The sequence below is a fragment of the Brachyhypopomus gauderio genome, chromosome 1, assembly GCF_052324685.1.
Source record: "Brachyhypopomus gauderio isolate BG-103 chromosome 1, BGAUD_0.2, whole genome shotgun sequence".
Lineage (NCBI taxonomy): Eukaryota > Metazoa > Chordata > Actinopteri > Gymnotiformes > Hypopomidae > Brachyhypopomus > Brachyhypopomus gauderio.
The window spans coordinates 51152524-51164175 of NC_135211.1; the positions used below are offsets into that span (position 1 = coordinate 51152524).

At 45.0% G+C, this 11652-nt stretch overlaps 1 protein-coding gene and 1 pseudogene across 2 annotated transcripts; both read left to right on the plus strand.

Annotated features, from left to right (window-relative positions):
* Window positions 1-1151: 1151 nt before the first annotated feature.
* On the plus strand, window positions 1152-4755 carry LOC143524937 (uncharacterized; annotated as a pseudogene). Its single transcript, XR_013133526.1, has 2 exons — window positions 1152-1305; window positions 4021-4755. The product of XR_013133526.1 is annotated as an uncharacterized LOC143524937 (transcript).
* Window positions 4682-9822, plus strand: LOC143510126 (uncharacterized). The gene is made up of 4 exons (XM_076999197.1): window positions 4682-4766; window positions 7741-8097; window positions 8278-8498; window positions 8631-9822. The coding sequence occupies exons 1-4, from the start codon at window positions 4682-4684 to the stop codon at window positions 8772-8774; spliced, it is 807 nt and encodes a 268-aa protein (XP_076855312.1). The 3' UTR covers window positions 8775-9822.
* The last annotated feature ends 1830 nt before the right edge of the window (window positions 9823-11652 follow it).

Here is an 11652-nt window from a genome sequence, read left to right on the forward strand (position 1 = left end):
GTTGGCTCTCGATGGCTACTGCGAGCTCCCGACGCCTCAGAGGAGGCGGAGCCGTCGCAGAGACAGCCACCGAGGGGCTTGTGTGTCTGTGTATTCTTCCAGGCTCACCCAGGACCCTGAGGATGAAGACCTACCGCCGCTGATCCTGCCAGCTACTCCACACGACACCCCCAAGAATTTTTTGAGGGGGAGTAGTGGCCACGTCGGCTTGGCGGTCACGCCCCCCGAGGACGTCGGCTTGGCGGTCACGCCCCCCAGAGGACGTCGGCTTGGCTCAGCGACCTGTCCCCGCTGCCCGTCGGCAGACCACGCCGGTTCCTGTCCCCGCTGCCCGTCGGCAGACCACGCCGGTTCCTGTCCCCGCGACCCAGGAGGGGTCGTCCACGCCGGTTCCTGTCCCCGCGACCCAGGAGGGGTCGTCCCCGCAACCCAGGAGAGGTCGTCTACGCCTGTACCCGTTCCATATATCATCTATTTTGGACATGTGGTCCTGCTACATTCTGGCCCCTCCCACCTACAACTGCTGCAGTGCTACCTGATATGACACCACTGCTGTGGCCTAATAGTCTATTATAAACAATAAGTCTGTTATAAACAATTGTTCAATATTCATTATACATCTATACAATATTCTAATCTCTCTCTTGTTTGTAATATTGTTCTCTGCCTGTGTGTTGGTGTTATTGTCTCATACCGGTGTGGTCATTATTGTCTCATCATCTACACTCTAACAGCTCTAGTAGATGTTCTGTAGATGAGTCTATGTGCCACACTGTTAGTTACAGATGTACAGTAAGAACTGTACAGAGACAGTACAATAATTTCTGCTCTTCAAGTTCATGAATGAAAATGAAGTCTCTGTAATGCAGTGTCAGGATCCCGTATGCAGTCAAGTTTTCTTATATTCTTTTTTGTTTTGGGTCACATGCTCAAAGGGAGACTTCCACTTGTATTCTCTCTTTAATAAGTCAGTTCACATCTTAATTTTACATATCGTGTCACGTGAAGATGCTCAGGAAGCCACATTGGTGAAGGAGTTAGTGGGACACATATGTAGAGGGTGTAGTTTCAGCCAGCAGCTTTTCTCTTAGTTTGATCAAAAGTAATTTGAATACAAACTGCTTCATCTGTCTGAACTGATTCATTTTACAGAGAGAGAAAAAATGGAAATGAATGAGAATATATATGCAAATACAGACGTTCCTAAAGACAACAGGTCTGATTCAGACAGTGAGGATTCATATGAAAACATGAAGGATGAACAGGAGACTCACAGGACCAGAAGCAAGAAAAATGAGAGCTCAGGTCAGTACAATCATATGCTCCCTCCCTCCCTCCGTCTCTCTCTCTCTCTATCTCTCTCATGTCTTTGAAACAAAGCATACAGTAAGCTACAATTGAGAGACTGTATAGCACAGTCCCTGATAGCATAGTGTATGACTAGCTGGTTTTGTTCCAGACACAGAACACTGCTGGGATCCATTTTCTTTTTTAGAACAATTCCAAATTCAGTGTATTATAATAGTGCACAATAACTCTGCTTGAGGAATTTGCCCTCCGCATTTAACCCGTCCATACAGTGAGAAAACACACACACACACACACACACACACTAGTGAACACTAGGGGGCTGTAAGTACAAAGGGAGTGTAATAAAGTATTGTAACACTGTACACTGTACAATAAAGTTAAATCTATCTATCTAACATCAGTGCAGTTTAAAAATATGACTGATTACAATTTCAGTTAAGGGCTTTTGTTCAGGGGCCCAACAGTGATGGCGGTTGACCCGTCAACCTTCTGAACTTCTATAGTGTTATATTAGGTTCTGTAGGTCCCACACATATACACACTGTTTGTGGTCTGAACTAGTATAGTGTTGTATTAGGTTCTGTAGGTCCCACACATATACACACTGTTTGTGGTCTGAACTAGTATAGTGTTATATTAGGTTCTGTAGGTCCCACACATATACACACTCTCTGTGGTCTGAACTAGTATAGCGTTATATTAGGTTCTGTAGGTCCCACACATATACACACTGTTTGTGGTCTGAACTAGTATAGTGTTATATTAGGTTCTGTAGGTCCCACACATATACACACTGTTTGTGGTCTGAACTAGTACCTATAGTGTTATATTAGGTTCTGTAGGTCCCACACATCTACACACTATTTGTGGTCTGAACTAGTATAGTGTTATATTAGGTTCTGTAGGTCCCACACATATACACACTGTTTGTGTTCTGAGATCTATGTGAAGTCTTGACTACTCCTCCCAGTTTAACATGTGAAATACTGCAATGTATTTATTAGTGGTGGGACTTTAACGCGTTAATTTCGATTAATTAATTACAGGAAAATTAACGCACTAAAAAAATTAACGCATTTTAACGCATTTAACGGACGAGACATTTTGCACCGTGGAATGTTTCTCAGTGCGCGAGTTCCGGGCATACAGATTATGGACACACAATAAGATGATCATGATGGAGATGACTGAAGAGGCTACGCTGGTGGATGGGAAATTTAAATATAAGAAACTTTCAGATGGAAGTACAAACAAAAATAGTGTTATTTACACTTTATGTAGGAAGGAGTTCGCTTATCACAGGAGCACTTCCACCCTTCGTTACCACCTCAACGCAAAACATGTTGCGGCTAAAGCTGGGCGTACACTGTGCGATATTTTAAATCGTGTACTCAGGTCCAGCTCAAACTGTACGACTAAATCGCAGGGAGAGTCGGCTCGTGGAGCTGCTTCAACAGTGCGATACTCTCACGAGGAGCGATTTGAATTTCAAACATGTTTGATGTTCTTGCGACGCTGCGATTTCTGATCGGGAGTTGGTCGTGAGGTGTGAATCGTTCCTCGTTTACCTGTGTAAACTATACGATGCACGACACGCGATTGAGCCGAAACGAGTGAAAAATCGGCTGAAAATGGGCCAAAAATCGCACAGAGTACGCCCAGCTTAACGCGCAGGTCAGTAATGATAACTTAGCTGCTAAATGTATTCCTAGTACGATAGGGTGACCAAACGTCCGTAATTCACATCCTGTGAGGAAACGTCCTGGTTTTTAAATGACCTTCATTGGACCATTAAGACTGGATTAAACTTTCGCGAATGGCCGTAGCGCGCGACTCCGCACGCGTTTATACATGATGCGTCACATTATTTGTGTTGTCCGCTCTCTGTGGTCGAAGATAAATGCTTACAAGAAGCGCTGCGAATTGCGTCAACTGATGCAAGTTACGAACTACCGTCCAGGGGTGAGTTTCCCAAAACGTTCTTAGCGCCAAGTACTTCTTAACCTCGTACGTAAGAACGAGGTGACGAAGTACTTGGCACTAAGAACGTTTTGGGAAACTCACCCCAGAAAGACAATGTCGAAGAAAATCCAGCAGCTGTATGATGAGGAAAGAATTAAAAAAGGTTATTGTGAAGAGTGCCACAAATGTGGCTCTGACTGGGGATCACTGGACCTCTGTTAGCAACAAGAATGATCTTGGTGTGACAGCTCATATTATAGATGATGAATGTATAGATGATGAAGATCCAGTCATATGCAGAAGACCACTTCTAGGCACTATGAAGATGCCTATGGCAGAGGCCTGGGAAATCTAAAGAAAGTCTACCATCTAAAATGGTATTAAAAAACATCTTCTGATTTACTTAAATTCTTCCAATATCCTGAGCAAAACCTCCTTAAATTTAACAACATTTTTGGTCAGAATTTCCAATGTTCTGAACTGTTTTCTGCACACTACACATATATTGGTCTTCATAGTAGACTGGTGGAAAAATAAACAAGATGTTGAAGTTTATGATTATGTTCATTGATTCATTCATCATTCAAACTTAAATTAATATTTCTCATGTTAAATACTGAAATGCGATTAAAATGCGATCAATTTCGATTAATTAATTACAAAGCTTCGGATTAATTCGATTAATTTTTTTAATCGCGTCCCACCCCTAGTATTTATTTAATTCTTAAAAATATGATGTATTTTCAGAAACCAACAGTCCAGGGAGCAGATGTTCCAGACTGGCAGCACTGTGTCTGGGGTTTCTGAGTGCACTTCTGCTGACTGTCATCATAGTGATGTGGGTCAAGTTACAGACCAGATACAACAGCCTCAATGAAGAGAGAGACCAGCTGCAGAACAATTACAATATTGTGACATTAGAAAGACACCAGTTACAGAACAGATACAACAGCCGGATTGCAGAGAGAGACCAGCTACAGACCAGACACAACAGCATGACTGCAGAGAGAGACCAGCTACAGAACAGTTAAAAAAGCATGATATTACAGAGAGACCCGCTACAGACCAGACAAAAAAGCCTGACTACAGAGATAGATCAGCTACAGACCAGACACAACAGCCTTACTACCGAGACAGAGCAGCTACAGAACAGTTACAATAGTGTGATATCACAGAGAGACCAGCTACAGAACAGTCACAATAGTGTGATATCACAGAAATACCTGCTACAGAACAGTTACAACAGTATGACTGCAGAGATAGACCAGCTAAAGAAAGTGAGAGAAGAACTCCAAAGAAAGTTTTCTGAAATTGGTAAGTGATCATTTGCAGACTATTACAGTATTAAGCACTCAGGAAAATTGTGTATAATGCTGCTCATGGTAGCAAGTGCTTATAATGTGTCACCATGGCAGCAAACTTCTTCATCTGCTTTTCGCTACATATAATTCAACCCAGTAATATTGGAGTTGAAGCTCTGTGCTACTCTTCCTGTACAGTTGTGAACAAATTTATTCAACCCCCACTGAAATAAAGTGTTTTGGCCAGTTTGACATTGTTTTTGATAATTTCAGTCATCTTAATTACAATTATGTCAAAGAGGCACTTATAAATTAGACAAACATAATATTTATGATGAAATAACCACAAATGTTTTTTCTGTGCTCACATCATTATCAGTTTTATTCAACCCCCTAGTGACATTATTTAGTACAACATCCTTTTCCAGTTATGACATCTTTCAAGCATGAAACATAGCTTGACACAAGTGTCTTGCAGCGACCTATGGGTATCTTAGCCCATTCTTCATGGGCAAAAGCCTCCAGTTCAGTCACATTCTTCTTGCGCACTGCAACTGCATTTTTTAGGTCCCACCAGAGGTTCTCAATTGGATTTAAGTCTGGTGATTGCGATGGCCACTCTAGAATGTTCCAGCCTTTCATCTTCAACCATGATCTATTGGACTTGGATGTGTGCTTCGGATCATTGTCCTGTTGGAAGGTCCAACGTCTCGCAAGCCGCAGGTTTGTGACTGACTCCATCACATTTTCCTCCAAGATCTCCTGGTACTGAAGGGAATCCATGATACCCTGCACACGCTGAAGCTTTCCTGTGCCATTAGAAGCAATACAGCCCCAAAGCAAAATTGACCCCCCGCCATGCTTCACAGTAGGCAAGGTGTTCTTTTGTTCATAAGCCTGGTTCTTCCTTCTCCAAACATAGCGCTGGTCCATTGGCCCAAACAGTTCTAGTTTAGTTTCATCTGACCACGGTACACTGTCCCAAAACTTTTGTGGTTTGTCCACATGACTTTTGGCATACTGCAGTCGACTTTTCTTGTTCTTTGGAGTCAGCAAGGGGGTGCACCTGGGAGTTCTGGCATGGAGGTCTTCGTTATGCAGTGTGCACCTTATTGTCTGAGCTGAAACTTTGGTGCCTACATCTGACAGGTCTTCTTTCAGTTCCTTAGCAGTCACGCGGGGATTTTTCTCCACATTACGCTTCAGGTAGCGCACAGCAGTCATGGTCTTCTTTCTGCCACGACCAGGTAGCGTTTCCACTGTGCCCTTTAACTTGAACTTGTGAATGATACTTCCGATAGTGTCTCTTGGAATATTTAACAACTTCGCAATCTTTTTATATCCATTGCCTTCACCATGCTTGTAAACACACCAGTGGATGTCTAGAAGGAGCTGAGTATCACAGTCCTTCTGCCTAATTGGTGCTTATTATGCTTTATTGCTGCTCGTTGACATCCACAGGTGTTTTAATACCTGATTGAAAACACTGGAATTAACCTCTGTTCTTAAGAGTGGTAGTCATAAAGGGCTTGAATAATTGTGCCAATGAAGAAATCACAAAAAGGCCATTTAATACTTTATGACAAAAACAATTGATGCTATTTTAGTTGCATTTAGTTCTTTAACAAGTCCTTGTAAAATTTCATTATGAACACAATTACAAATATGCACTGAATTCCATAAAACCCTTCACAGCACTGGGTGTTGAATACATTTGATCACAACTGTATGTGCACATAAAGAGACATCAGTGTGGCAATGTGATTAATTTCGATTAATTCAATGAAATGTCAATGTGACATTTTTTAATTCATTTAGGCACCACTGGAGGTGCAACACACTGGAAGATTTACCTGAACTTTCCATTAAAAACAAAGTGTCACGTAGGGCTACGCCCCCTCTCGTAGCTGTCACTCTGGGTTCCCTCGTGTCTGTATTCCTTGCCCGTTTGTCCCTCCCTGCTTGTTTATTTTGATAATTCCCTATTGTCTGCCACGCCCCTGTCATCATTGTTCTCACCTGTTCCCAGTTAGTTCTGTGTATATTAGTCCCTGTGTCTCCCAGGTCTAGTTATCGGTTGTTTTGTTCATCCTGTTGGTTTGTGCTTGCTGTTCGCTGTTTCTCGTATTCCTGCCACAAGCCTCGTTGTTCTCCCCATGATTTTGTGTGTTCCTGCCTTGTCCGTGAGTCCTACTGGTTTTGTTTAAGTCATGTCTGTGCGTATTTCATGTCCGGACTGCCTGCCCGTTATGACCCCTGCCTGCTATCTCGACTCTGTCTATGGAATTTCCTTGAATAAATCTCGCTCTCCACAGTGTTTGTGTCCGCCTCCCTGTTCTGCCCAGCGCAGATCGTTACATAACAACCGATCTTACAAGGACACAGCGAAGGAGCGAGACTCTGGTGAGTTTAATCGCTGCGATGAGATGTTGGCTGGTTCAGTCCAGTTCAACTCTCCGATATTGCAGCGTGAACGAACCAGAGACAGAAATTCCCCTGGTGCTGTGGGAACACGGAAGTCTCGACGCGCACCAACGAAAGCTCAGTCACTTTCGGTTTCGACTGGCTTTCGCATCGAGACTCCTGTTGAGCGCTACGTGTCTGCCCGGCTTGGTGATCACTGCAGGAAGGGGAAACCTGTAGTGCAAGTTGCGGGCAGATGGATTGAGTGCACAGACAGGCGTTTGCTTAACCCTCGGTTGGGTCTCGATGGCTTCTGCGAGTTCCTGACGCCTCAGAGGAGGCGGAGCCGTCGCAGATAGAGCCACCGAGGGGCTTCTGTGTCTGTGTATTCTTCCAGGCTCACCCAGGACCCTGAGGAAGAGGACCTACCGCCGCTGATCCTGCCAGCTACTCCTCACGACACCCCCAAGTATTTTTTGGGGGGGAGTACTGGCCACGTCGGCTTGGCGGTCCCGCCCCCCGATGACGTCAGTATGGCGGCTCTGCCCCCGATGACGTCAGTAGGGCGGTCCTGCCCCCCGGTGACGTCAGTATGGCGGTCCCGCCCCCCGATGACGTCAATATGGCGGCTCCGCCCCCCGAGGACGTCGGCTTGGTGGTCACGCCCCCCGAGGACGTCGGCTTGGCGGTCACGCACCCCGAGGACGTCGGCTTGGCGGACACGCCCCCCGAAGACGTCGGCTTGGCAGCTCCGCCCCCTGAGCGCATCTCCTCACCTCAGCGACCAGTTCCCACTGCCCGTCGGCAGACCACACCGGTTCCAGTTCCCGCTGCCCGTCGGCAGACCCCGCCGGTTCCTGTCCCCGCTGCCCGTCTGCAGACCCCGCTGGTTCCTGTTCCCGTGACCCAGGAGGGGTCGTCCACGCCGGTTCCTGTCCCCGCGACCCAGGAGGGGTCGTCCAAGCCGGTTCCTGTCCCTGCTGCCCGTCGGCAGACCACGCCGGTTCCTGTTCCCGCTGCCCGCCAGCGGACCCTGCCTGTTCCCGCTGCCCGCCAGCGGTCCCCGCCTGTTTCCGCTGCCAGCCAGCGGTCCCCGCCTGTTCCCCCAGAGACTGTAACAGTGAGTAAATAATTGATGGTTGGTTTAGTGTTCCAAGCTATGAATGAAATTCTGGAAAGTAGTGAATTGGACTGTTGATAATTAAAGATTTTTTTTATACAAACATTTTTTAACTTTCCTGAAGAAATGTCCTGAGTTCTTGTTTACCAACTCATTCATTATATAATTTTCTGGAAATAGGATTCAAAGAAGAGGCATGTAGACAAGGCTGGAGATACTTCAACTCCAGTATGTATTACATCTCTACTGAGAAGAAGAACTGGAGTGAGAGCAGACAGGACTGCAGAGAAAGAGGAGCAGACCTGGTGACAGGGCCGGAGTGGGCTCCTTTTTCAGCCCGGGAATTTCATGCCCAAATTCGGCCCAAAATTATTTTTCCCTCCCAATCGGCCCAAACTAGAGATTGACAAGAGCCGGCCCATCGGGAATCTTCCCGAATCTCCCGATTAGCCACTCCGGCTCTGCCTGGTGATCATAAACAGCAGAGAGGAACAGGTGAGGGGGAGGGGGGGCACAGAGAGATCTGATTTTAGATTTTTTATCATATGATGTTGTCACAAAGACAGGAGTTCATCAGACAAACCCTCGACAGTATTTATGCTTGGATTGGCTTGAGTGATGTTGAAACAGAAGGAACTTGGAAATGGGTGGATGGAACAGGACTGACTACTGGGTAAGAGACCTGAACTGAACTCATGGTGAAGTTAATGACCCTTGTCACCCTTGTCTAAAAAATAGTCTAAATTGTCTAATAAAATTGTCTAAAGTGGGGAATAGCCACAATAGTGTAGCTTTCTCCCCAAATGAGGGAGTGGCAGACTGAGTGGATAATTGTATGTGAGTGCTCTGGTGGGAACATTTCAAATTTATTGTATATATTTCTAAACTTACATCATGTCCTCTGTAGCTGCTGGAGGTGCAAACTGTCTGCAGGCTCTCTCCACTCAGGTAGGCGCGGAGAGGACATCTCAAGCCACCCGGAGACAGAGGTTATAAGGAGGAGAGCCAGAGAACTGTGAGGGCGTCCTAGTACAGTGCAGGCTGTATTTATGTTTCAGCCGCAACTAACGGACCAGGCTAAGGTGACCTACGTCATCTCTTGCCTTACCGGTAAAGCGCTGGCTTGGGTCACAACACTCATAACGGGAGATTCTCCCTTGATGTCGGATTATGAGGCATTTATTTGGGAATTCCATGAGGTGTTCCACCACCCGCGTCAGGGACGTGCATGCGGGCAAAGCCTATTGCGTCTGCATCAGGGCACTCGATCGGCTGCCGAGCAAGCTTTGGAATTCCGCACAATAGCTTCTGGGACGGGGTGGAACGATGCCGCCCTCAAAGACGTTTTCCTGGCAAGCCTTCAGCCGGAACTAAGGGCTGAACTTACCTGTCATCCAGAGGAGAAGTCATTTAATGAGGTGGTGCGACTGGCTATCTCGACCGGCTTCTGCAGGAGAGGTCAAGGAATGCTACACCTACGCTCCGGATGCCTGTTCCGACACCCGAGCCCACCAAGGAGAAGACTCCAGTCGAGCCTGCTCCAAAAAGGGACCCTGGCTCAGGAAGGGGCAGAGGCAGGGTTTATTATCTGTGTAGATTATCGAGGGCTCAATTCCCTCTTAGTTAACTATTCGTACACTCTGAATTTGGAATTTCCCTTATTAAATCTTGCTGTCCTCAGCGTTTGTGTCCACCTCCATGTTCTGCGTCACGCAGTTCGTTACAGGTTAGGTTTAGGCTTTAGGTTGGGTGTCACAACACAGTTTGATGACGAATAATTAAGTCGTTTTGAAGTTTTCAATGGGTCTAATTTAATGGATGGTAAGTAGCAAAAACAGCCTTAATACAACATACCGACATGAAAAATAATAGGCCTATGCACAAGCACATTTAAACCAATGCATGAATTTTAAACATAACATTGGGCGGTACATGTATACATTTAGTGTATAGCTAGCTGGATTGGAAGCTTTTTCCTAATGAACAAATTTAATTTAGTATTTTTGACAAAACAATTAAAAAATACTAAAGTTTTACCTTCTGAATGAGTCATATTCATATCTTGGTTTTTTTGGCTCTGTGCGGTGCCTGCTAGAACAGTTCCAGAGATGCTTATTGAAACCTCTAAAATATTCTTGGGCTTTTTTTACATTTTTTTAGCAGGGAGAATTGCATCGGTTGTAGTACATCATATATTAACCCTGATGAGATCCAGGCGTGGTCTACATTCTTGGGGTCCAGCTGGGTGTGGGGGACCCATTGCAATTTTTGTTAAAATAATCAGCAGATTCAGCCCAATTGCAAGTAAAATAAACAATACATATGTTAAATTAGTTTGCTCTCTTATTTATTTATTAGTTACTTTTTTATTAAAATGTAACACAATAAGGAAATCAATCATAAATCATGCTGGCTGACAGGCTGGTCCTATGGCTAGCTGCTCACGGGCTGGTGCTAACGGAGCTGGCTGCTGCTCATCCTCCTTTTCATTATCAGTATCAGACTCTGATATTTCAGAAATGTGATCCTGAAATTTCCTCTTCTGAATCATCATCAAAATCCTCTGTCTCTTCCAATATCAGCTGGAAGGCAGTCTGAACTGAGAATCGCTTTGCCATCTTTTATAGCATTTTTAGCATTTTTAGCATCATGTCCCCATGATTGGGTGAAACACACACAAACACACACATACACACACACACACACACACATACACACACATACATACACACACATACAGGTCCAGAGAGGAGGGAGGGATAATGAGGGCTGAGAGAAAAGATGCTTCTTTCAGATCTCACCCCTTTGTCTCTATAGAGATTCTTCGTCCACTGTCTGACAATATGCAATCAACCCCTGATGTGACAACCATCAAAAGTGTTGATGGTTGCCCACCCTTGCATGCCAAACACCTCTGTCCTTTGTTTGTATATCCTTTAAAGTCATACAGACGACTATCAACTACCCAACCCAATGTTGATTGCCCACTTTGACTAGCCCAGGGCCCAGTGGACCCTGGACCCTGTATGTAATACAAATGTGAAGGGGGGGGTACGGGGGGGTGGTCATTGAAAATATTTTCTGACTTATGTTGCTCACGGAAAATGAGCCAAGGACCAATGAATCTCAGTTTGAAAAAAAAAAAATTGTAGAATTTTTTTAAGCTGATTTTTTCAAAATGGGTCCCACAGACCCTTGGACCATATAAGGGTTAAATAGGTTTTGGAGGGTCTCTGTGATATAATTGATAATTTATATAGTTTATTGGAAATAAATGTGTGTGTGTTGTTGGGAATTTTCTTCTCTGGACCCAGACGGGCCCCAACACCGCCCCGATGAACCGACTGGTTTTTGACTGAGTGGTCCAAGCAAAGTCTTGACAACAAAAGTTCTTTTAAAATGATTTATATAGAATATAATTGAATGCAATATAATAGAAGTATACGTGGTACAAGCTCTTCAGTGCACTGGTGCTAGTTGCCTAGGAATCTACCTAACCCAAGTGGATCTCAGCAGTGTCCAAGCGAAAAGCCTCTCGTGCTGGGCGATGTCCTT

Excerpts from the sequence above, each read along its gene's own strand:
- LOC143510126 (XM_076999197.1), top strand. The coding sequence starts at position 4,682 with ATGGCAGCAAACTTCTTCATCTGCTTTTCGCTACATATAATTCAACCC. Across the intron at positions 4,767-7,740 it reads AGCTCTGTGCTACTCTTCCT|CGCATCTCCTCACCTCAGCG; the intron begins GTACAGTTGTGA and ends CCGCCCCCTGAG. Across the intron at positions 8,499-8,630 it reads CCCAATCGGCCCAAACTAGA|ATTTTTTATCATATGATGTT; the intron begins GATTGACAAGAG and ends ATCTGATTTTAG.